Genomic DNA, 25,005 nt, shown 5'->3' on the forward strand with positions numbered 1-25,005 from the left:
AGGGCCGGCCACCCCAAGAAGCCCTGTCCCTGCCTCGGGAGGGGGAGTTCCGGGAGGCCTGAGTGCCACGCAGACCCAGCCAGCCTCAAGGTGGCTTCAGCCGTCTTTGAGGCTAAAGGTGCTACAGGAGAGTTATTCCCGCTTTAATGACAAGAAAACTGATGCACAGAGAGGTGAACCCAGTTGGCCAAGGTCACACAGCTAGTGGGGGAATGAGGCCGTATCAACCCCTGTTTGTGGACAGCCCAGGAGCCCCAAGAGGTAACAACCGGGCAGTGCTGGCCCCAGCAGAGCACGCTGCTCCCCCGTCTGTGCGTTCTTTTCCTTATCAGCCTCCCAAGCCTCTGTGGCACCTGGGCAGGTCTAACCAACAGTGCCACCCAGGGCAGGGGGACAGAGGCATCACAGGTTATGATTTTGTCCCAAAGACCCCTCCGTCATGGGACAAGGTGTTAGAGGCCAGAGTGACTTTCATGCCACCCTTTTTTGTTGTGACAACACCCTGTCCACCTTCCCTTTCCCTCCCTCCCAGTGCCATCATACTGGTGACTGTGACAGAAACCACTTTGCAAAAAGTATGGGTTCCCTGCTTGTTGGATTCTGAGGCATCAGGGCTGGGGTCCCTGCAAGTTATGCTGCCTAGACCCCCTCCTTTTACAGATGGGGAGGCCAGGAGCCCAGCCCCTCAAATCTACAGGGTGCTGTCCTCTGCCCTGCCCTGCCTCCCCAGCCTTCCATCACAAGGAGAGGAGCCCAGGAGCTGCTGAGCAGCCAGGATTGGAACTGTGCAGCCGGCCAGGGATCCAGGGATCCAACCACATGAGGTGGCAGTCCTGCCCCCAAGAAGAGTGCAGTGTTATCTTACAGACAGAACCTTGAGTTAACTGATAAGACGTGGCTTATCCGAGAGTAGCCACAGATAAGCTGCCCTGGTGGGGTGGCGACTGCACATTTTTCAAGTCCTTTATTCTAAGTTTACTTGCTCCCTGGTCTAAGCCTCCATTGGCTGTTGCCCCAGGATGCTTGCAGGATCCTCCCTGATAGTCTTTTTGCCTCTGCCTTTGCTCCGTACCCTTTAAAAATAAGCCATGAGCTGGGCATGGTGGCTCACACCTATAATCGCAGCACTTTGGGAGGCCAAGGTGCGCAGATCACATGAGGTCAGGAGTTCGAGACCAGCCTGGCCAACATGGTGAAACCCTGTTTCTACTAAAAATACAAAAATTAGCCGGGTGTGGTGGTGGACACCTGTAATCCCAGCTACTCAGGAGGCTGAATCACTTGAACCCGGGAGGTTCAACCCCAAGACTGCACTGCTGCACTCCAGCCTGGGCAACAGAGTAAGACTCTGTCTCAAAACATAAATAAATAAAAAGCAAGCCGTGTCAATTCTCTGCTTAACAAGCCATCTCAGTCAGAAATGGAACCCAGGATGCAATCTGCACCAGCTCCCCAGCCTGTCTCCCAAGCCCGTCCCCAGCTTGCTTCTCTCTAGCCTCCTTGAACATGCCCATCACATTCCCAGTGTATCTGCCTGGGATACACTAGCCCAGAAATTTGCAGGGCTGGCTCCACTCCTTGTTTTATTCAGGCCTCTGCTCAAATGCTCCCTCCTCAGAGAGTCCCTCTCTAACCCCTGGGTCTAATATTGAAACCCCAACACGCTCTGGCCCTGGCCGTGTCACTTAGCCTGGTTTGTGTGTGCCCCGCCCCACAGGTTCCCAGGACAGAGATCTATTCTGTTTTGCACCCCCAGGTCTCCCCAGTGCCCCACACAGCACACAGTGGGTTCTCAGTAAAAACATGGGCTGGGTGGAGGCCACAGATGGTGATACAGCTCCGAAGGAAGAAGTTTCTCAGAACTTTGTAAAAAGTCCCTCCTGCCCACTCCTGCCTGTGTCTTTCTTTCTGACTTCTCTTTTCCTTCTTTCTTTCTTTTTTTTTTTTTCTTCTGAAACAGGGTCTCACTCTGTCACCCAGGCTGGCGTGCAGTGGTGCCATCATAGCCCACTGCAGCCTCAGCTTCCTGGGCTCAAGTGATCCTCCTGCCTCAGCCTTCCGAGTAGCCAAGATCATAGGCATGTGCCACCACACCTGGCTAATTTTTCCATTTTGTAGAGATGAGTCTTGCTCTGTTGCCCAGACTGGTCTTGAACTTCTGGGTGCAAGTGATCCTCCCACCTCAGCCCTCCTAAGTGCTGCGATGACAGGCCCGAGCCTCTGTGCCTGCCTGCCAGCCTATCTTTTGAGGCATGAAAGCAGAGTTCTGCTGTGAGGGGCCCTCGGGGACCCCTGCATCCCATCACAAGTGCTGAAGTGTGCAGGTTGCGGGACAGCCGGACAGAGGTGCTGCCTGCCGGTATGGGGTGTGCCTCTGTGCCCCGGCAGGGCCCCCTAGCACAATGGGGAGAGCTGAGGGCATCTTGGCCTGATAACTTCCATGCCTGTCTCTTCCAGTGCCCACCTCAGCTGGGCACCCTTCTCTGCCTCATTCTGGCCCAGCCCTCGCCACCCCTCCCTCCCTGACTCAGCAGGCATACTCCTGCCTGTTCGTGCCCACTGAGCAGCCTGGCGCCACTGCAGGTAGTGTCTCTATCCACCCATCACCAGGACCAGAGTTTGCCACCATGACATCCTCACCCCTGCATGAGGGTCTCCGTTTCAGATCCTGTGGAGGCTTCTCCCCTCCTTCATGAGTCAGCACAGGCCCCAAGCTGTGGGCCTGGGCACATCTGCTTTTTCCAAAGGCACCTTAAAAGCCCCATTCCTGCCAGACATGTTGGCTCACGCCTGTAATCCCAGCACTTTGGGAGCCCAAGGTGGGCCGGTCACCTGAGATCCGGAGTTCAAGACCAGCCTGGCCAACATGGCGAAACCCCATCTCTACTAAAATTACAAAAACTAGCTGGGCGTGGTGCTGTAATCCCTGCTATTCAGGAGGCTGAGGCAGGAGAATCGCTTGACCCTGGGAGGTGGAGGTTGTAGTGAGCCGAGATTGCACCACTACACTCTAGCCTGGGCGACAGAGCGAGACTGTGTCTCAAAAACAAAACAAAACAAAAGCCGACCGGGCATGGTGGCTCATACCTATAATCCCAGCACTTTGGGAGGCTGAGGTGGGTGGATCACTTGAGGTCAGGAGTTCGAGACCAGCCTGACCAACATGATGAAACCCTGTCTCTACTAAAAATACAAAATTAGCCAGATGTGGTGATGAGCTCCTATAATCCCAGCTACTCGGGAGGCTGAGGCAGGACAATCACTTGAACCCGGGAGGCGGAGGTTGCAGTCAGCCCAGATATCGCCACTGCACTCCAGTCTGGGCGACAGAGTGACTCTGTCTAAAACAAAGCCCCACCCCATGCCCGACACAGTCTCCTGGATGCTGCGACATGGCACCCCATGCAGTCCTACCACCTCTCTCTGTCTTCAAGAGCTAGTCTGGCACGCTCAGGCAGGATTCTCTGGCTCTCACAGACAGATTCTCCTTTTTCAGCTGCAGTGCGGAAAGCATCCATCCTTTTCGCATTTTTTTTTTTTTTTTTTTTTTGAGATGGGGTTTCGCTCTTGTTGCCCAGGCTGGAGTGCAATGGCGCGATCTCAGCTCACTGCAACCTCCACCTCCCAGATTCAAGCGATTCTCCTGCCTCAGCCTCCTGAGTAGCTGGGATTACAGGCGTGCGCCACCACACCCAGCTAATTTTGTAGTTTTAGTAGAGATGGAGTTTCTCCATGTTGGTCAGGCTGGCCTCAAACTCCCTACCTCAGGTGATTCACTCACCTTGGCCTCCCAAAGTGCTGGGATTACAGGCGTGATCCACTGTGCCCAGCCCCATCCTTTCCACTTTCTATTTATTTTTTATTTTTGTTTGGAGATAAGTCTGGCTCTGGCACCCAGGCTAGAGTGCAGTGGTGTGACCATAACAGCCTCCTCCTTCTTCAAGGAGGCTAGAGAGGGCTCAAGCGATCCTCCCACTTCAGCCTCCTGAGTAGCTGGAACTACAGGCATGCACCACCATGCCTGGCTCATTTTTCTATTTTGTAGAGACAGGTAATCTTGCTATGTTGCCCAGGCTGGTCTCGAACTCCTGGCCCACCTCAGCCTCCCAAGCAGCTGGGATTACAATCGTGAGCCACTTCATCTGGCACCCTGTTCACTTTTTAAACGTTCTGCCGTTTGCCAGGTATAAATTCTCTCAGTCCAGTGGGAAGTGAGGATTCCCACACATTTACTCACAGCCTGCCTGCCCGCCACTGGAGCCTGGCTTTTGCCTTTGGAGACTCCAGTGCCTGGCCTGTCTGTGGATCCCTCTGCGCCTGTGTCCCCATCCCGCCTCCCACACACCACTCCTCTGCCTCCCTCTGTACACCCTGCATTTTCTTGGCCTTTGGGTCCTTCCCCTCCCACACCCTTCATCTCCTGGGGCCCCCAGACCCAGAGAGCATACAGCACACCCTGCCATTATCTGCTCCAACGTGTGTGTGTGTGTGTGTGTGTGTGTGTGTGAGAGAGAGAGAGAGACAGACAGACAGACAGACAGTCAGGGTCTCACCCTGTCACCCAGTCTGCAGTGTAGTGTCACAATCCTAGCTCACTGCAGCCTGGACCTCCTAGTCTCAAGTGATCCTCCTGCCTAGGCCTCCCAGAGTGCTGGGATTACAGATGTGAGTGACCACACCCGGCCTTCTTTTTTGTTAGCTTTTGCTTGTAACAAAACTGCCTCCTCTGTCCTTCTCTGAGATAATGGCCCTCTTAAGGTCCCGAGTATAGACATCTCCCCTGTCTTCTCCTCAGCCCCTTTGTGCAAGGTGAGAGGATCCATTCATCATCAGCCCCAGGCCCTTGTCCTCCCCCTCCAGCCCCATCCCTTCCCTCCTCTCCTCCCCTCCTCCCTGCAGAGCCCCCACAGGCCTGGAAGGAATCTGCAGAAGCCCGAGTGGGTGCGGCCATTCTCTATGTGACAGTCACAGGCAGCCCAAAGCCTGGCTTTCCTCTTTGGGTATGGGAACCCCCAGTTCCTTCTGATTTTCTCCACCACCTGGCCTGCTGGAAAGCAGGTGGCTGAACTCTTCCTTGTTTTGGGAAAAATGGCAGAAATACTGGTTTCATTCTTCTCCCTCCCACTCCTGTGATTTGGGGTCATTTTCCTCCTTGTACTTTCCTAGCTGACTGCTTCCCTCTTCCTCCCGTGGCACCCTATTTCTCATGTGACTGTCTCGGTCATCCGTGGTTTGTTTTTTTGTTTGTTTGTTTCTGATTCAGAGTCTCACTGTATCACCCAGGCTGGAGTGCAGTGGCACAGTCTCGGCTCACTGTAACCTCCGCCTCCCAGGTTCAAGTGATTCTCCTGCCTCAGCCTCCCTAGCAGCTGGGATTACAGGCACGTACCACCACACCCGGCTAATTTTTATATTTTTAGTAGAGACAGGGTTTTGACATGTTGGCCAGGCTGATCTCGAACTCCTGACCTCAGGTGATCTGCCTGCCTCAGCTTCCTAAAGTGCTGGGATTATAGGCATGAGCCAGCATGCCTGGCCAATCCTTGTATTTATTTATTCCTTAAAAGAATCTGTAGCAGGCACAGTCCAGCGCTGGGATACAAAGGGCAGAATGATGGGCAACACCAAGCTTCTCCTGTAATCCTCACAACACTGAGGCTTGGAGGCTGAGTGACCTGCCCGTGAGTTCACAGCCTCGCAGAGCAGGGCACAGAGGTTTCTAGGCAGACACAAGGGAAGGCAAGGCAGGACCTGTGAGTTTTCCTTTACCCGGACGTGTGCCGGTTCCTGATTAGTTTCCCTCCCCAGGCCCGAAAGTGGCCCAAGTTTGAGCTGGCCAGCTGCCTTGTCATACAGATAGGGAGACGGACCCAGAGCGGGTGAGTCGCACAGCCACCCTCCCCTTGGCTTCAGGGAGAGCCTGGCAACTCAGATGTGGGGTTCCAGCCCCCGCTCCTCCCCTGGCCATCTGTGCAGCCTCGTAACCTGTGGGCGCATTTTGAGCCTCTCTCCCCTCATTGGTGAAGCCTGATTGTTCATCCAGATCTGTTTGTGTCTGGCGAGCCCCTTCCGTGCCAGCTTCATACTGAGAGCACAGCCAGACGTAGTCCCACCCTCGTGACGCCCGCGGTCCAGTGGGCAGAACAGGCACTAGCCAGACTCAAACGGTTCACTGTGAAGTAAGCTCCAGTGATCTGAGGCGCAAAGCGACCAGGTCTGGAGAGGTGGGAGCAGCTGCCACTGTACCTTTGTGTGGACTGGAAAAGTCCCCTCACTGTGTGGGCCTCAGCTTCCCCATCCCTACACGTGGGCATGTTAGTCACGCCCACCTCTCCCCTTCCCTCCCTTTCTTCCACCCTCGTCCCCTGATGGTCAGAAAAACATCTACGGTAGCAGGAGGGCAGAGTGACCAACAGCAAGGATTTGCAGTGGGAGATTCCAGCACTTTCTAGCCTGTGACTCAGCCTCTCTGAGCCTCACCCTCGTGGCCTATAAGATGGAATACTCATATCCTTAATGAGGACGCTCACAGGCTCCTCCACCAAGTACTTGGTGGCCAATACCTGGCACCTTGGTGAGCCCTTGGTCAGTTTCATTAACATTGAGACAGACTGGTGGGCTGGGCACAATGTTTCATGTCTGTAATCCCAGCGCTTTAGGAGGCCAAGGCAGGAGGATCATTTGAACCTAGGAGTTTGAGGATGCAGTGAGCTGTGATTGTGCCACTGCACTCCAGCCTGGGTGATAGAGTGAGACCCTGTCTCTTAAAAAAAAAAAAAAAAGAAAGAAAAGAAAATACAGATTGGGACAGAAATTGAGTCTGCTAAGGCCCCATGGGCTCCCCAGACCAGCTAGGGCCTAACTTGCCACCCCCTCTGTTTGCCTTCCCCTAGGAGAGCTCTGATGCCTTCCTCTTGGCTGCAGACACAGACTGGAAGGTAGGTCAAGGCTCAGACCCCCGAGATGTGGGACTGACAGCTGGCCAGCCCCTCTCCCCACCTGGCCAGTTCCCAGAGGAGGGTCACAGCCCTTCTGTGTGCCCCCAGCCTGTAGCAGTTGCCAGGACCACCCCCAGAGCTCATAGCGGCCCTGCCTGCCCCCTGCCTAACAGAGAGATGCTGGGGTGGGAGATGAACTGGCCCTGCTTCTGTGAATAGCAGGGAAGAGACGGGGTCTCTAGGGGGACTGAGGATGGAAAAGAGAGTGAGGGATGTTGTCATCTGAATCAGCATTTTCTTCCAATGAAAGGCAGGTTGACTCTAAAATAGCTCCTGTTTCCATGACAGCTGTTGCCAGGACAACCCTGTCCTCTTTAGTTGATGCCAGGTTCTCGGTGAAAACTGAAAACGCCCTTTGTTTTTATTCCTCCGGGTGATGATGTTGCTCTCTCGGCCAGTCATGTCTCTCCTCTGAGTCCCACAGTGGCCGTTGATTTCCGAGTTTGGGAAAATGCCTGACAGCAAACACAAGGGAACCCTGCTGGGTTCCGGGGCCCCGCTGGCCACCCCAACATGCTGAACCAATTACACAAGGGAGCCCTGTTGGGTTCTGGGACCCCACTGGCAATCCCAACATGCCAAACCAATTCAGACCCTTCCTTCTGTAAGGTGGAGCCAGCCCCCGGGTCACTGTCCTTGCCTGGGCCTGACCTGGTTTGGGGTCAGCCTCCAAGCCCCGTGACAGCACCAGCCACATGGTCTGGACGCAGGGCTGACACGGAGGCGGGGCTCCCTGTTGGCTCCTCCCCCAGTGGGAGCTACGTGAGGATCAGTGTGAGAATCTGGGCCTGTGTGCTGGTCCCTCGGTCACGTGCCACTTCAAGGACGAGAGGGGAGACTTCAGGGCAGCCAGTGTACATGTGCTCAGATCCCCTGGGAATGCCATCTGCAAGCAGAAAGGGCTCTGGAGCTGGAAGGAGAGGCCGGGGTTCCAGCAGTGGGGAGTGAACGGGAGCCCGGGAGGAGGGATGGGAAGGAAGTGGTCGGGAGCCGGCCCAGGCTGGTGGAAAGGGACAACTGGAGATCAGGACAGGCTCACCAGGGGATTTTCTTTGTCCTCCATGCTGCACATGAGGATGGGCCGTGCAGGCAAATGGGCCCTGGAGGAAGGGGTTGGCCAAGTAAAATCCTAGAGCACCCAGCCAGTGCCTCAACACACTGATCCCACAGCGTGGGAGGCCGACAGCAACAGTGCTGATGCCAGCCCCAGCACACAGGCCTACGGTGTGGGGGACAGGCAGAGGGCATTCCTGGAGTTGTGGAGGAGACCTCTGGGTGCCCAACTGCTGCTGTGAAGCTGACTCTGCCCACCGAGCCCTCTGAGCTGCAGCCCTGGAGTTGCGGGGCCCGGGTTATGTGGACCCCGGTTCTCAGGACTTTTGCTCGGTAAAAGGCAGGTTGCGTTAAAAGGCACCTTCCTGTCCCCTCCTGTCACACCACATGGAGGCAGCATTGTTTTCGTTTTTTGTTTTAGAAAAGCAGCCACAAGAATGGATGGTTGTTATCTGGGCCAAAGCCTGGCAGGGATTTTATCTCCTGCTCACCATGGCAGGCGTTGTCACTGTCCCCTGCCTCTGTGGGGGCAGCCAGTGGGGGAGGTAGTGTAGCAGAGGGACTAACATGAGCCAGACAGACCTAGGTTCTGGCCTCGCCACTTCCAAGCATGTGACCTCCAGCCCAAGTCACTCCACTCATCCACCGCATTTTCATGGAGACAGGCAGCACGGACTTCCCGAGTGTATCTAAGGCGATGGTGTCCACGGGCCCCTCATATGGACACTCAGCTGACCGTGACGAATGACCACTAGAGTGTGGAGTTAGCACCAAACTGCCTGGGTGTGGTTCCTGGCTCTGTGCCCACTAGCTGTGTGACGTTAGGCAGATTACCAAACCTCTCTGTCCTTATCTGCCTCATTTGTAAAGAGGGTATTAGGAGATAAAATGAGTGCTTGCCCCAGCAGCACATATACCAAAATTGGAGTGATACAGAGAAGACGAGCATGACCCCTGTACAAGAATGACCCACATATTCGTGAAGCCTTCCATACTTAAAATAAAAAATATCTTCCAAAAAGAGGATACAGGCTGGGTGCGGTGACTCATACCCGTAATCTCAGCACTTTGGGAGCTGAGGCAGGTAGATCACTTGAGGTCAGGAGTTTGAGGCCAGCCTGGCCAATATGATGAAACCCCGTCTCTACTAAAAATACAATAATTAGCCAGGTGTGGTGGCAGGCGCTGGTAGTCCCAGCTACTTGGGAGGCTGAAGCAGGAGAATGGTTTGAACCTGGGAGGCGGAGGTTGCAGTGAGCAGAGATCGCACCATTGCACTCCAGCCTGGGCAACAGAGCAAGACCGTGTCTCAAAAAAAAAAAAAAGAGGGATAGAGATGGGTAAAGTGCTCAAAGAAAGCCTGTCACCTACAGGACATTTGAACATAGTGTTTACCACTCTTGATTCTGAGACCTCAGGCCCACCCAGAGTGCTGAGGTACTAGTAGCTGCCGCTGCTTACTAGCCAAGTGACAAAATTACCTAATGTCTCCATCTCTCAGTTTCCTCATCCTTTCTCTAGGTCCATGAGGATTATATGTATTATCCTTGCAACTGCCTGTGCAGTAGGCACTGCTGTTTCTCCCATTTACATATGGAGGCTCAGAGAGGTTGACTGACTTCCCCAAGGTCACACAGCAAAAAAGTGGCAGAGCTATGAATGGCATCAGGGTTTGGCTGGCAAGACCTGAGGCTACCTTGTCTGGCCACTATAACTGCACAACCGCCAGAAAAAAGGGCCAACAATTTGGAGAGGCACACAGACTGCCCCATTTCTCCCTTGCCAGGGCCTGGGCAGGGATGGGGTCAGATCTGGAGTGATTTGTGCAGTTTTTTCTGATTCTCACAGCAGGCTGGTGAGAAAGGCACACAGTCCCTGCTTTACAGTTAGAAGCCTGAGGCACAGAGAGGTTAAAAAAAAGTCTTGCCCAAGGTCACCCAGCTAATAGGGGGCCAGGAGGGACTTAAACCCAGGTCTGTGAGTTTGCAGGCAGTGAGCTGAGCAGTCATGGAGGCTGTGGCTTGGAATGGTCAGTGTCGCAGTTCAGCTTGTCACCTGGGTCCAAAGGTGGGGAGAGGCCACTCAGGGATCAGAAGTTGGAGTGGGCATAGGATTGGGTGGGGCTTTGGGGGACATGGGAGGGCTTTGTGGGCAGAGCAGAGGGCAGGGCTGTGCCTGTTTTGCAAGCCTCTTCCTGTGCCACAGTGGCTGCAGGAATGGGGAGCATAGCCAGGAGGTGATGGGCCAGGGGGACTCCCCATTGTACTTCCCTGCTGCCCTGGGGAGCACAGGGCCTATCAGTCTGCCCTAGGTCTCCAGAGTGAGAGGTGAGAGATGGAGTAGGTGCTCCCAGGCAGAGGGCATGGCCAGCAATAGTGTACATAACAGGTATCGACCAGGTCACCAGGTACCCAGAGATGAGGAGATGACCACTTTCTCTAAGGGCAGTCGGCCAGCATGCAGGGCTGTCAGCATGGGCTGGGGTGAGTGGTGTGTTCCTTCTTCAGCAAGACAGGGAGAGGAAGCCGGATAGGAGGCAGCTACTGATGTTGATATGCCCACCTCCTGTAGACCCACCCGGCCCTCGTTCCTGGAGGCAACCAGTTTGGGGCTTGACTCTCGGGTCTCTGGGGAGCAGGACACTAGGGCTATCTTAGGCTCTGTGCCCTGATCCCACCCCTGCCCAGGCCCTGGCAGGAGAGAAATGGGGCAGTCTGTGTGCCTCTCCAAATTGTTGGCCCTTTTCTGGCGGTTGTGCAGTTACAGTGGCCAGACAAGGCAGGGTCAGGTCTTGCCAGCCAAACCCTGATGCCACTCACAGGTCTGCCACTTCTTTGCTGTGTGACCTTGGGCAAGTCAGTCAACCTCTCTGAACCTCCATATGTAAATGGAAGAAACAGCAGTGCCTACTGCACAGGGAGTTGCAACGATAATACCTATAATCCTCATGGACTATATTTGGGAGCACGGGCACGCAGCATCCCCCTTCTCTCTGTGGCTCCTGCTCTCCCAGCCTTAGGCCCCCTCCTCTGCTCCTCTCCCTGGCCTATTTCCTCTCCTCCCATGCACTTCTTGGTCTTTATTCTCCTCTGCTCACTCCACCTGCAGACCTCGGGTGAGCTCACCACCCAGATCCTTGCTTCCCAGGAGGATAGGGCACGGAGCCTGAGATAGCCCTAGTGTTCTGCTCCCCAGAGACCCGAGAGCCAAGCCCCAAACTGGTTGCCTCTGGGAACAAGGGCCTGGTGGGTCTACAGGAGGTGGGCATGTCAATGTCAAGAAGCTGCCTCCTAGCCCCGCTTCATCTCCCTGGTGGCCTGGAGCCCCTGTCAGCAGGGTGAGGGTGGGGAGGACAGAGCTGGTGTGTGCCTGACCATACCCTTGGCCCTGCTATCTGCCCAGGGCCCCTGGCCCCCAAACTCCACTTTCAGTGTGTGGGGAAGCCCCCTGCATCTGCGTGGGCAAGGTGGGAGAAAACCCTGGTGGGTGGAGGAGCAGCTCTCTGAAGCAGGGTGATAACCCAAGTTGCCCCAGAAAGCAGCAGCTCCCCAGGCCTCCTCAAGGTTAAGCGATGCAACCTTCCTGATGGGGAGGCTGGGCCTGGGGATCTGGTCCCCAAGATCCTGTGCTTGGGGCCCTCTCGGGCCCTCTATACTCCCCAAGGTGTGGGTCAAGGGCTGTAGCTGTCTGGGCAGTGCCCATGCACCCTGCCCTGCCCCGCATTGGTGAGCTGTGCATGTCCGTGAGGACCCTGTGTGTACCTGACATGGGTGAGTTGGTACGTGTGACCTCGGCTCCTGTATTTGGAGGATCCTATATGAGCTGCAGCTCTTGGCGTGTGCCTGTGTGCTGGGGGCGGATGCAGGGGCTGGGGACCATCAAGGATGATATGTGGCTGGGGTGGGAGGAGCAGTGACAGGGCTGGGGCAAGAAGGACTTCAGAAGCCAATTGGAGCCAGGCTTGTCTCCCAGCAGCCAATCTGGGAGCCGGGGCTCCGGGCAAGCGAGTGGCTGCTCGGAAACCCTGCGGGGAGGAGGGGCCAGCTAGGCTGGGCCAGGATCCCTGTATAAATGGCCCAGGAGCTGTGCCCCATCACAGAGCCGACCATCTCCCACTCAAGCTGTCCCCGCCCTCTGGACCCGAGTGACTCAGGCCTTTGTTTGTCCTTCCTGGTAGAGGCGGGTTCCCTCCCTCGGCAAGATGCCGGAGTGCTGGGATGGGGTGAGTGAGAGCGCTACGGGCAGCGAGGTGGGCCGGGAGGATGGTGCATCCTTATGACCCACTGTAGGGAGGAAGTGCCCCCCTCAGCCCACATCTGGTGGCAGCCCTGCCTTCAATAGCCTCACCCTGGGGTCCCTGAGACACGGCCAGAGGGCTCCAGGCTCCCTGGTGATCCTGTTTGCAGGAGTGGCTGGGGGCAGCTGCTAGTCAGAGCCCATAGCAGGGGCTAGGGGGAGTGGGTGGGTGGGGGGTGGGTGACATATCTGCAGGAAATGGAACACGGAAGGCACAGTCTGATTTGGCTGCATTGCGTGTGGACCCGGGCGCCAGTGCCTGCACGTCCCACTGACCGTGTGCCCTCTGGTGTGCGCTTGGATGGTGTCTGCCTTGGTGGTGCCTGGGGCCATCAGGCCAGGGGGCGGGGGGGTTTTTGGTCAGCCCCCGAGGCTGTGTACCCAGTGTGCGTGCAGGGTCTGTGCGTGCAGGGGCTGCCGTCCGAGTGGGCGGCCGTCTAGCTTGTTTGGATGGCTGTGCCAGTGTGATGGGAAGGACGGGCAGCCTTTTCCTTAGGAGTTGCCTCACAGTTCCCAGGGCTCTGCTGCGCCAGCCGGGCAGAGGCAAGGAGGTCTGGGCCACACAGGAATGATAGCCTCAGGCAGGGGTCCCTGCTGGGGAGGAACGAGGAGGGGTTGCCTGCGTGCCTTATTTTGTAGGTGGGGGAAGGCAACGCTGGAGCCGTGAAGCTGGCAGGGCTAGGGGACCCCAGGTGGAACCCAGGGCACCTCCTCTCGCCGGGGCATCAGGTACCCCGGCTCCTTTCTTCCTCAGGAGGGAGAGGCAGGGGCAGACTCACCCCCACCCCCGGGCCCCACACGCCTGCCCTGCCGGTTCCGCAGACCATAGGTCACCCCGCACACCCCGAGGCGACGACGTCAGCACCTGCCCGCCCATGCAGACCCTGTCCCCTGAATTATTGATGCGGCTGACAGGCCGAACCACAGCAGCACCACCACCAACTCCCACACCGGCGGAAAGCCCGGCTCAAAGCACCCCCCGTCCCCTGCAGTGCTCAAGGTCACAGGCGAGGGGAGACGAACAGGCCGAGAGGAGCCGCCACAGCCCCCTTCCCTGCTGCCGCAGTGCTTCCCGCCTGCGCCCACCTGGAGGCGGGGCCGGCTCTGACGTCACCCAGAGCCAATGGGAGTGCTGGGCCCTGAGGGTTGGGGGCCTCAGAGTGCACCGCACTGTGGCCCTTGGGGCGCTGCCCTTGCGCAGTGCTCCAAGGGACGGGGATGCTTGGCTTCGATTGGGCTGAACTGAGTCCTGAGCTCCCCGCAGAGGGTCAGAGAAGGCGTTAGGGAGGTGGGCAGCAGGGTTCAGCGAAGGTCACTGGGCTTTGTAGGACAGGCAGCCCGGCGACGCCCAGGCCCAGCCCCAGCCCCAGCACTTCCCATCCTGGGAGATGAGCCCTAGTAGGGTCTGACCACGTCACCTCAGAGGGATGGGGACGGGGCGGCCACACCAGGGGTGGGAGGAGACAGTCGGAACCTGCTCAGCAGCGGAGGGCAGACACCCCTCGCAGCCCTCACGTTGACCCGCAGGCTGCGGATCTGGGTTTGGAAGACACCGCCCTGGGCTCTTGACGTCTGAACCCGGGAGGATAACTGTCCTTTATGCAGCCGGAGGCGCATTGCAGCTGTTCTGCAGTCCCACCCTCCAAAGCTGAGAGATCTCACAGGGTGCTGTGAAGGGGCTGCCTGGTCAGGAGCTCCCTCCCGTGGAACCTGATCTCCTGTGAACATGCAACCTTCAGTGCACCGCCCTGGCCCCTGAGACTGGCGCCTGGCAGGGCCACCCTCCCTACTCTGGGATTGACCTTGGGCAAGTCATTCCTCTTTCCCAGCCTCAATTTCCTCCTCTATGGCTTGGGTCTATGTGGGAAGTAAATGAGAAAAGTGTGGGTCAGTGGTCAGTGACTGGGAAGTGTTCCTGGATTTGATGGGCCCGGAGAAAGGACAGGCCTGGGATGGGAGGGACTGTGTGGCCTGTCCCCTCAGCCCTGGTGTGGCCTCCTCATCCCCTGAGCCACATGGCTCACCCTAAGGCTCATTACCAGGGCCCTCCTGGAGGACAACAGGGAAATAAACAGGGCCTGTAAGCCAAAACGTGGCCCCTAGGGTAGAGCCTTTGGCCACCAGGTTGGTGCCAGCTTGTCACTCCATACTGGAGACATAGGCCTGGACAGTTGTCCTCTGAGACCAGACCCACTAATGCCAGCCCCTGAGCAGCTGTCTCCCGCTGTCTAAATCTCCTTTCCCATTCGGAGGCAGCAACTCAGGTTCTTTCTAAACCAAAGTATCCTCATCTGCAAAACACTAGGGTTCCTGTCTCTTGGGTAACGTGCAGGAAGCCTGGCACACAGTAGGTGCTCAGTCACTTGATGTTTCTTTCATGTCCTTGACCCCAGCCTTATCTCCAACTCACTGGGCCACTCACATGGTTCCCAGGGCTCACGATGATGCAGAGAGGATCTGTTTATTCAGCTCAGACGGCCCCTCTTGAAGGTTGCCCATCCAAGTGTCTAAGAATGCCCATTTTGCAAAGGGACCAATGAGGAGGGCATCCCCCCAAGGCCCAGGGATGCCCTAGCATAATAGCCCCTTTTCCGGGACTTTCTCCAAGTGCTAAATGCTCCACAGATGTTGGCTTGTCTAGTTCTCACAAAGTGCCTATGAGGTGGTTCTGGATGGAGAGGCTGAGGCACAGCAGAGAAGTAACGTGACATGCTCAGATGCACAAGTAAGGGGTCGAGCCAGGTCTTCCTGAGGAAGTAATGACCTTGAGCAGCAAAACCAAAGTTGTGAACTCAAGAGGATCCCAGAGGAGGCTCTGCAGAAGGCCTCTAGAGGAGATGAGGACGGGGGTCTGACCGGGCCTGCCTGAAGGGAGCCCTTGGGGATGCTGGGCTCACAGAGAAGGGCGTTCAAGGTGGAAGCAACCGCATGTGCAAGCGCCTTAGAGTGGGAGCCAGGGGCAGTGTGGGGGCCGGGGCTAGGCTTGGCTGGCATGGGGTGTTTACTGAGGATTCCAGGCAGGACCACTGAGGCCGTTCCCCTGCAGCAGCAGGAAGCGCCTGAGATTTCTGAGTGAGAGAGGGGCTTGGGCTGGGGAGGCAGAGCTGTCCAGGAGGGGCTGCTGCAAGATGGAGAAAAACAGCCTCCTTGGACCCTCAAGGGCTGAGGACAGTGGCGGCACAAACTGCTGGTTGGTTTGCAGAGAGGTCCAGAACTTCCCCACGCAGACCAGTTCATGTCTCTGTGCTGAACAGGCCTGAGAAGGGGTGTTCCATCCATTCAGTCCTCTCTGGGGGCTTCTTGGGGTGATGAGAACAGGATGCCCCAAGTAGGGGTTCTACCACATGCCTGACAGGCACCAGGCTGCACCACCTCATTCCCCAGAGGAGCCAGGAGCGGGGCTGCCCGGTGTCCAGCGCGGTCTCTCCCCTCCAGGAACACGACATCGAGACGCCCTACGGCCTTCTGCACGTGGTGATCCGGGGCTCCCCCAAGGGGAACCGCCCAGCCATCCTCACCTACCACGATGTGGGCCTCAACCGTAAGTGCAGCCCAGCCTCAGTCAGCCCTCCTCTGCCTCCCATCAGCAGTGAGGCCCGCGCCCTCCCCACAGGGCCCTGTCAATCCCACTCGCACTTAGCTCTGTTGCCTTCGCCCTCTGGGCCTCCATTTCCCCGATGGACCTGAGGCTGACACTTCTGCCTTGTGAGCCCTCTGGGGGCCTGGCCTCCCTTCCAGTCCCCCGGCCCCTCTGCTCAGCCATAGTGGAGGTGTGTCTTTGCAGACAAACTATGCTTCAACACCTTCTTCAACTTCGAGGACATGCAGGAGATCACCAAGCACTTTGTGGTGTGTCACGTGGATGCCCCTGGACAACAGGTGGGGGCGTCGCAGTTTCCTCAGGGGTAGGTACCCGGAGCCCCCTCCGCCTGTCTCCAGCTCTGCACCCCAGGCCACACCTGGGCCCTGACCTCCTGCTCTGCCTGCAGGTACCAGTTCCCCTCCATGGAGCAGCTGGCTGCCATGCTCCCTAGCGTGGTGCAGCATTTCGGGTGAGTGCTAGGGCCCAGGGGTGCCTACCCCGACTGCAGAGCCACCCGGCTTCAGCTGAGGGCTTCAGGCTGTGGGCAGGGCCTGCTCTGGGTGACATGTATGGGAAATGGCACCCCTAGCCCTAGAGTGACCAGCCTGTTCTGCACCAGGTTCAAGTACGTGATTGGCATTGGAGTGGGTGCCGGAGCCTATGTGCTGGCCAAGTTTGCAGTGAGTGTCCCCATGCCCCCATTACCCCAAACACCCGGGCAAGCCAGGGATCTCCCTGTGGTGGGGACCGGGGAACCCTTCAGCCTTGAGGAACTGTCTCTGCTCTTGCTTCTCCTCCTCCCACCTCTTCTTTATGTAGAAAACCTCTTTTTTCTTTTTTCCTCCAGGGAAATTAACTTTTTTTAAAAAGAGGTTCCTCTCCATATGGTTTTCTCAAGAGACTACAAACTATAACTTGCTTAAACTATTATCCAAAGCCAGAATTTCTAGTAGCAACAAACTATACAACTGCTGCTCTAGCCACTAAATAAGGATCGTCCTTCACTAATTGCCATGGTATTTCAACATGAATAATTTTTTCAGCAAAAAATGTTATTGTGGTTGGGAGGTTTAAAGAAGCACATTTCAAAAACATCATTATTGGATAGAAATTCACAAGCTTTTCATCTCTAAAAACAAGCCAAAAAAAAAAAAAAAACCTAATTTTTCAGGATCTAAGACATTTCCTACTTCAAAAGAAATGACCAAGAATTTTCAATCCAGTTGCAATGTCAGCACTTAATCATTTTGTTAACTGGAGGCCATTCCCTGCCACCCTAGACAAGCTTGATGTGGCTATGCTGTTTTTCTTTAAACATGGTCTAACAGTTGAAGAGAAAATCCCTCTTTTGCAATGCCTAAGGCAAAATAGGCTTTAAAAGATTGATTTTTTTCTTAATTTATATCATGAGGGCTTCATTTTCTTTCTTTCTTTTTTTTTTTTTTTTTTTTTTTTTTGAGGTGGAGTCTCGCTCTGTTGCCCAGGCTGGAGTGCAGTGGCACAATCTCGGCTCACTGCAACCTCCACCTCCCTGGTTCAAGTAATTCTGCCTCAGCCTCCTGAGTAGCTGGGACTACAGGCGCATGCCACCACGCCTGGCTAATTTTTGTATTTTAGTGGAGACAGGGTTTCACCATATTGACCAGGTTGGTCTCGAATGCCTGACCTCAGGTGATCAACCCACCTTCGCCTCCCAAAGTGCCGGGATTACAGGCATGAGCCATGGCGCCTGGCCAGGGCTTCATTTTCTATAAAAGCAAAAAAACAACATGCTTAAGATTTTAAGATGTTTAATACTCAATTTTGCAATAGCACCATCTTCAAAAATATATTAAGAGCTGATTCTGTTGAAAGAGCATGTGTGTGTGTGTATGTGGAGGGGTGGAAACAATGATAGAGATTCTAAATAAATCCAAGAACTGTGAAGGGTTGGGTGAGAGGAGGACAGGCAGGGCATCTGGACATGGGTATGCGCGCACGGACCCAGCTGCAGCCAGGCGGCTGATCAGCGGCACCTTGAAGACTTCACAGAGCATTTCCACCGTCTGCACCCATCCTGGCCTCGCCCAGCCCTGTTTCCCCTCTTACTGCAGCTCATCTTCCCCGACCTGGTGGAGGGGCTGGTGCTGGTGAACATCGACCCCAACGGCAAAGGCTGGATAGACTGGGCTGCCACCAAGGTGTGTGTGGTGACCAGGGATGGGGTGGGTGTACCTAGGGTGGGGTGAGGGGTGGCACTCACACTGGCGCCCTGCTCCCTGCAGCTCTCCAGCCTAACTAGCACTTTACCTGACACGGTGCTCTCCCACCTCTTCAGCCAGGTAAGGGGGCGGGGCCTTCTGCGGATCTGGGGCACTCTGGGATTTGCCCCTCCCGGCTTGGCAGGAGGCAGGCGGGTGTACTTGGCATCTGACGTGGCTCACTCCAGATTGCATCTCCATGATGCTGAGGCATCTGAAAGACAGACATCCCCTCCCAAGGCCCCACCTCCTACTTGCCCACACTCTCTCTCCCCTGCCTGCTGAGTGGGGCAAGGGCCACTCTGGCAGTGACATCTGCCGGCCCCCTCTGAGCCTGCGTCCCTCTGTCTGTCTGCTCCTCTGCACGCCCCCATCTATCCCCCTGGGCCTAGGAGGAGCTAGTGAACAACACAGAGTTGGTGCAGAGCTACCGGCAGCAGATTGGGAACGTGGTGAACCAGGCCAACCTGCAGCTCTTCTGGAACATGTACAACAGGTGCGGGTGGGGTCAGCAGCCCTGGGACCCAGCACACCCCAGTGGGGGCCGTTGCACACTGCCCCCTGAGGGAGGCAGGCAGGCAACACCCTTGCCCTGGTTTGTAGATGGGCACCATATTGGGCTTCAGAGGAGGTCATTTCCTGCACAAGGTCACACCCTGTGAGGGGCAGAGGGGAACAGGTCTTCAGACTCCAGGCCTTGGGTTCTTCCACTTTTCCTCCTCCCCTGGGGGCTTCCTGCGTGGGAGTGTTGGGGGTGTTGGTGACATCCCTGACTGCAGTAACCCAGCCTTGATATTGACGTCTGCAAAATGGGGATGAGGTCAGATGAGCCTGTGGTTTGCAAGCTATGCTCCTTGGAGCCCCCTTTAGGGGCTGCCCTGCCCTGCAGGGAGGTGGCCAGGCCCCCTCACTCACCTGCCCTCCTTCTCATTCTTCTACAAATAGTAAGCACCTGCTGTGTGCATGGTGCTAGGAAAACAATAGAGAATAAAGAGACCCAGGGCCTGCCATCCCATATGGTCCAGGAGACAGACCAGTAGCAGAACCTCCCACAGCACAGGTGGCGGTACCCCTGGCTCTGAGGGGGATAGCAAAATTTGAGAGCCCACCTGGTATGTGCTGGGGAGTCCAAAAAGCCGTGCATAGGGGGCCTCCAGTTCATTTATGTAGAGCAGGTCCATGCCTCCCTGCTTTACCAGTTGGCAGTGTTGGGCTTGAGATGCCCCTCATCCTGTCCTGGGGTGCCCACCTCTGCCCCTCCCCTTCCCCTCCCCCACAGCCGCAGAGACCTGGACATTAACCGGCCTGGAACAGTGCTCAATGCCAAGACGCTCCGGTGAGTGCCTCCTGGCCCTCTGGCCTGCCCCAGCCTTTGCCCCCGTGACCCAGCCAGACAGCCCTTTTCCTCTGTATCTGCAGCTGCCCCGTGATGCTGGTGGTCGGGGATAATGCACCTGCTGAGGACGGGGTGGTGAGTGAGGGGCTGTGGGCTCACTGGGGGTGTGAGGTAGGGGTGAGGGGCTCATGGCCTCTGTCCAGCAGGGGCAATTCTTGACCCAGCCCAGGGGAGCCTCCAGGGCTGGCAGTGGATGGTGGGCTTCTCGTCCACTTCCCCAGTCTTGCCAAACCTCACATCTGGCATAGCCCCCATCCTTCTGGCGGGGGAGGCCTGGAAATGGGGAGGGCTGGGGCCAGGGCCGGGCCATCAGAAGGTCCCCTCTTCCCTCCCCAGCAGCACAGCCCCAACTTGGTCCCTACCCACCTCAGGCCTAGGGCCTACGATCTCTCTTTTTTCTGAAATGTGATTGAGTCATTATAAATCATTAATGCATACAGCAGCACAGTCTCCCTTTCCCCATCACCTGCACCTGTTACGTTTGGGGACCACGTGTCACCCCTCCTGCTGGAACTCTGGGAGCAGGTGGCCTGGGGCTGTGAGGCCCCATCAGCACAGAGCTGCTGGGAAGCTGCAGGGTCCGGAAGTGCCCGAGCAGCCCCGTGCGCCGTGGAAATACCAGGCTTTCCCATGCCCACCGGGAGGTCCTGGAAGAGTGCGGTGGTGGGCTGTGCCAGCCCGCTCCACCCGGTCTCTTTCAGACCCTCGGCACCCCTCACCTCACTGCTGAGGGCCCCAGGACTTCTTCCCGGGCCAGTCCCACCACGGCAGCCCAGCCTTTGCCTGACTCCCACTCCTAGCAGTTGTGAGTGGGCTCCAAGGGTCCCAGGACCTTCAGGGGCGCTGCTAAACTGGTCTCCAAGAACGTGGGGAGCCCTGGGAGAAGCAGCCTGTCACAGGTGCTGGGTCTCCCTCTGCCTCCCTGCACCCCCTCTCCTCCCCAGCTTGGGGCATCAAACCTGCCTTAGCCACAGGGGTGGGGAGGGGCCGGGGCTGTTGCTGAAGCTGGCTCCTTGTCCCCAGGTGGAGTGCAACTCCAAACTGGACCCGACCATCACGACCTTCCTGAAGGTGAGGCTTTCTTCCCCAGCCCTAGGCCAGCTTCCCTAGCATGGGCCCAACCTCAGGGAGGGGCTTGCCTGGGGTCCCAGCCAGGTGGGAGCTTGTCCTGGAGTGAGGGCCCTGCTCAAGTCACCCCACTCTCTCCCTTGCAGATGGCAGACTCCGGAGGGCTGCCCCAGGTCACACAGGTGAGACTTTCGGCCCTCCTGCCCTTCCATCTATGGGGTGGGGGAAGCCTCTACCCTCCCCGCTAATCCTAGGCAGCCAATGAAAGCATGTGCTTGTCCTGCCCTCCGCAGCCAGGGAAGCTGACTGAAGCCTTCAAATACTTCCTGCAAGGCATGGGCTACAGTGAGTACATTTCCACCCACCACACCTAGAGACCAGTGGGCAGTCAGTGCTGGGGTGGGGGGTCCTGTTTGCAGGGCTGGCACGTGGTGTCAGGGGGTACTGGGGAGCCCACAGGCATAGTTTTGTGTGACCTGGGCCCCGGATGCTGGGCCCCACAGATGCCACCTGAGTTGCAAGTTGCGCATCCCAGGCTGTGCCCAGCTCCCCTTTGCCCTTAGGGAGGACTTGGCACACTGTTCTGATGGCAGTGATGGGCATACTGGGGGAAGGGACCCTTCTCTCTGTGCTGAGGGTCCAGGTCCAAGGGCCACGTCCTGCCAGGGAAGCCTGTCTGGGGGTGAGGCACACTCCCCTCATCTGCCCCAGGGCTTGGGGTCAGAGTTGGGCCTACGGCACCTGAGAAGGCCTTTTGAAACAACTGGTGGCTGCACCCAGGGCGTCATAGGAGTGGGCTTGGAGCCTGGGGCCAGGGAAGGCAATTGGGGCGGCCTGGGCATTCAGAGAGCTGAAAGCAGCTGAACCTGAGTTGGCAGATCTGAAAATCTGGGTCTGGGGTAGAACCAGGTACACATACACAGACACACACACCCCTTGGGTGTCTCCTCAACTTCCCCTTCCCTCTAAGACATACCTGTTTCCAGCTCCCCACTACCAGGTGGCAAACTTCCTCTTCTCAGTTTGTTTTTTATTGCCCTCCAGACTTTAGCCTCTGGAGCTGGTATCTCCAGGGCAAACGGGGCGGCCTGTGGGAAGGCTGGGGAGGACACCCAGGAATACAGTGCTCTCTGGAGCAGGGCAGAGCCCTGGGGCCCGCAGGGGGGCTCTGCAGGAGCGCAGAGGCTGGGATCAGGGCACAGCAAGCATTTGTGAGGTGAATGGAGGAAGCTTGTCAGGCGCTGAGATGCGTTCTCAGGGTCCTGGGGAGAAACTCCACCAGGCAGCCCCGAGCTGGGAGAGGCACAGAGGGGCAGGCCTCCCCAGTTCTGTACGCAGGAGACTGAGGCCCAGCAGAATGGTGAGGGGATAAGCACCCCACCGGCTGTCAGGGCTTCCTTGGGTCAGAGATCCTTCTGGGGACCACTGCTGGGTGGGCTTCCAGAGCCTCTGACCCTGCCCCCAGCCTCTCTGTGCCTGTCCTTTGTCCCATCTCTCCGGCTCATCTCAATGCCCTGGCCTCAGTGGACCACGCTGTTCACTGTGTTGTGTCTCCCCCACCCCGCCCCCTGTCTGGCTCTGTCTTCTCTCTTAGTTGCGTACTTGAAGGACCGAAGGCTGAGTGGAGGAGCAGGTAGCCCCACAGCCCTTCCCCTGATGCATGGACACCTAGCCTCCCCCTCCCCCGCTCCTGCTGCAGCCAGGCCGCATCTTGCTGTGGTTTGGAACCTTCTTGTGTCCTGTTCCACTCAGAAAGCCCACAGATTCTTGTGTTTCTGCAGACTTGGCCTCTAGGTTGGCTGGGCTGCAGAGCAGTCTTGCTTCTAGGTTGTCATGAGCTTCGTAGCTTCCAGAGCTCTGGGGATTGGAAACAGACCCTCCTTAGAGGTAGAGCCCAGGTCTGGCCCTGCCTGAGCCAGAGGTGGCCAGGAGCGTTCAGGAGGGTAGAGTTTGCTGCCCGCAAGTCTTGCTTGTGAAACTCCGAACAAGGGCAGAGTCTGAATTGAGGGTGACCACTGCTCCGTGTCCTCCTTTACAGAAGCAGTCCTACTTCTCCACCGGCATCCTCGAGGGAGGCACGGCTGGAAACCCAGCACCTCCCTGCACCAGCTGCTCAGGGCTGCCTGGTCAGCTGCTTGAGAGGGCCCTGCTGGCCACAGCCCCCTAGGCCCACTCACTGTCGCTGGCCCTGCATGCCCCCGGCCCGACAGCTGTCGCCAGCCTCCTGGCTCGGGAGGGGCCCTTTGTGCCTTCGAGAAACGGTTCGCTAGCCGCTTTGCTTGCAGCCTACTTTTCCCACCAGAGGCGCCTGGCCCTGCCCGCCAGTCCTCAGGCCCACCCTGTCTCTGTCCACAGTGCCCTCAGCCAGCATGACCCGCCTGGCACGCTCCCGCACTGCATCCCTCACCAGTGCCAGCTCGGTGGATGGCAGCCGCCCACAGGCCTGCACCCACTCGGAGAGCAGCGAGGGGCTGGGCCAGGTCAACCACACCATGGAGGTGTCCTGTTGAAGCCCTCGATCCCGCTGACGACGCCCACCTGTCCGCCCACGTCGAGGCCCCACCGCCATCCTTGCGCCGGCTCATGTTCCCTTTAGTTTATTTTTGTGAGGGCAAAGGGGAGGAAATGGGGTTCTGTTTGAAAAAAATGAGGGGATCTATCTTAGATCCTTCAGCGGAACAGTCTCCAGGTGTTTTGAGGGGCTCACTCCTCCCCACCCCATCTCACTCTCCGTGGTAACTTGGCTGACTTGACCCCTCTCATCTCACTCCCTGTGGCCCAGGCACAGGAGGGCAGGGCCATAGGGAGGGAGATTCTCTAAGGATCCAGGCCATTCCTGGGTGAGCCCTTGGGCAGGCAGGTTTGCAGATGGGAGAGGCTTCGAGAGGGTGGTTACTGGGCCCACAGGGGTGCAGGGCCAGCTCAGGCACTGGAGTGGGAGCCCTGGGAGACCCCTTCCCCCACTCTCCACCAAGCACACCCGTTTCTGTCTCATAGCACATGTGACAATCATCTGGACAATAGCCACAAGGGGGCGCTCGGACCAGGCAGCCACTTTCCTGGTGCTCTCTGGGCCCAGCTGGTGCTGTAGGGCCAGGCAGGCAGGGGCGTCGGGGTTTCTCTGCCCAAGGAAGACAGAACATGGAGAACCGTGAGGGCAGGAACCCCACAGACCGTCCCTTCCAGCCCACACTCTGCCACCTCCTGGCCCTCTCCCATTTCTGAGCCAAGGCCTCCCCGAGGCAGAAGTTGCCTGGTCGTCTGTCCCCACAGTGACCTGACTGGGGGTGAGGGAGAAGGAAGAGAGAGCCCATGTGTGGCGTGTGTGCCCTGAGAACATCGTGGTGACTGCCTTTGGGAGCCCGCAGGTGGCCAGAGGCAGGGGTAGCTGAGTTCCTGGAGACCCCTTTTTTGCCCCCAGGTTCCCCAGAGGGCAATGCCATCAGTAGCAGTGTGGTGTTTCAGGCAGAGCTCTGGCCAGGCTGTGCCAGCGTGTCCTGGAAGCATCACTAAGGAAGAGAGAGTTTATTCAGTCAACTGGCCCAAGGCAGCGAGACTTCTACCCCATAGCCCCCTGGGCTGGGGCTTACTGGGGGCTGATGATTCTGGACACGAACAAGAGCCAGGTAGAGGAGAAAGGCTTCTCCCACACCCCAGCCCCCTGCTGTCCCCTGAAGCCCAGGACTGTGTTGTATGCTTTCCATCCACCCACCTTACCCTATAGCATCTTGCGGCCCAGAAACCAGAGCCATTTGTCTCAGACCCTAAATCAATGGTCACAAACCTCAAAACAGAGAGGGGAGAGAGCAATGAAAACATGAAGGGCTGTGGAGGGGGAGGGTTGTGGCAGGTGTTCTGAGGCTGAGAGGACACCTATATGCGTATTTCCTCTATACACATCACCCCCCTTCTGTAATCTTAAGCCATGACTAGCCTGGTGATGTGTTAGTTTGTGCCGAGTTCTACCCCCTCATGTGCTGCTTCTGAATACTGAATGTGACTGGTTGAAAGCTGGTAGAATTCATCCCTCTTACTGTAGATAGCACTGCAAATCGTGGAATTTTTTTTTTGTTTTTTGCTGTGTTTCCAGATGAAATATCTATAAATATCTATACATTATATATATAGATGTGTGTGTGTGTGTGTGTATGTGTGTACATTGGGTCCTCCCATGTGTGGTGGTCCTCCGGAGGCTGTCTCTTTGGTCAAGGTGAACTTTTAATGTTTTTTATTTTCTTCTCCGCACAAAGAGCCTAATTCTGTGTATTCTGGTGGCTGCTGTCATGAGATGACAAAATGTAAAACAAAACTCTAGTCAACGTAGAAAGAGTTAACTGTGCTGAAAAACTAATAAAGAACCTAAGAATTCCA

The 25,005-nt window shown here is 56.9% G+C and overlaps 1 protein-coding gene, 2 long non-coding RNA genes and 1 other non-coding gene across 53 annotated transcripts in view; 3 read left to right on the top strand and 1 right to left on the bottom strand.

Moving 5' to 3' along the window:
* The window catches only part of NDRG4 (NDRG family member 4), a 51,386-nt gene extending 26,381 nt beyond the window's left edge, over positions 1-25,005 (top strand). For 4 of the 50 annotated variants that reach the window (XM_015126288.3, XM_015126286.3, XM_028841183.2 and 1 more), the window contains exons 3-18: positions 6,894-6,938; positions 12,987-13,076; positions 15,783-15,888; positions 16,132-16,252; positions 16,337-16,399; positions 16,550-16,610; positions 18,024-18,110; positions 18,195-18,251; positions 18,563-18,666; positions 19,450-19,506; positions 19,590-19,641; positions 20,590-20,637; positions 20,781-20,816; positions 20,928-20,979; positions 22,229-22,267; positions 22,990-25,005. In XM_015126288.3, the coding sequence (XP_014981774.1) occupies positions 6,894-6,938; positions 12,987-13,076; positions 15,783-15,888; positions 16,132-16,252; positions 16,337-16,399; positions 16,550-16,610; positions 18,024-18,110; positions 18,195-18,251; positions 18,563-18,666; positions 19,450-19,506; positions 19,590-19,641; positions 20,590-20,637; positions 20,781-20,816; positions 20,928-20,979; positions 22,229-22,267; positions 22,990-23,144 (1,173 nt within the window). In that variant the 3' untranslated portion in view covers positions 23,145-25,005. Of the gene's footprint in view, positions 1-6,893; positions 6,939-12,228; positions 12,274-12,986; positions 13,077-15,782; positions 15,889-16,131; positions 16,253-16,336; positions 16,400-16,549; positions 16,611-18,023; positions 18,111-18,194; positions 18,252-18,562; positions 18,667-19,449; positions 19,507-19,589; positions 19,671-20,540; positions 20,638-20,780; positions 20,817-20,927; positions 20,980-22,228; positions 22,268-22,672 lie in introns of all 50 variants that reach the window. The other 46 variants (XM_015126294.3, XM_028841185.2, XM_015126289.3 and 43 more) reach the window with 18 other exon arrangements.
* On the top strand, positions 149-6,799 carry LOC144338061 (uncharacterized). Its single transcript, XR_013411834.1, has 3 exons — positions 149-1,146; positions 4,074-5,264; positions 6,737-6,799. It is a non-coding gene; the product is annotated as an uncharacterized LOC144338061 (long non-coding RNA).
* On the bottom strand, positions 1,325-5,266 carry LOC144338066 (uncharacterized). The gene is made up of 2 exons (XR_013411839.1): positions 3,977-5,266; positions 1,325-2,049 (listed from the first exon to the last, which is right to left on the bottom strand). It is a non-coding gene; the product is annotated as an uncharacterized LOC144338066 (long non-coding RNA).
* LOC114674555 (U6 spliceosomal RNA) lies at positions 8,944-9,050 on the top strand. The gene has a single exon (XR_003725700.1). It is a non-coding gene; the product is annotated as a U6 spliceosomal RNA (small nuclear RNA).

This window comes from Macaca mulatta, chromosome 20 (genome assembly GCF_049350105.2).
Source record: "Macaca mulatta isolate MMU2019108-1 chromosome 20, T2T-MMU8v2.0, whole genome shotgun sequence".
Lineage (NCBI taxonomy): Eukaryota > Metazoa > Chordata > Mammalia > Primates > Cercopithecidae > Macaca > Macaca mulatta.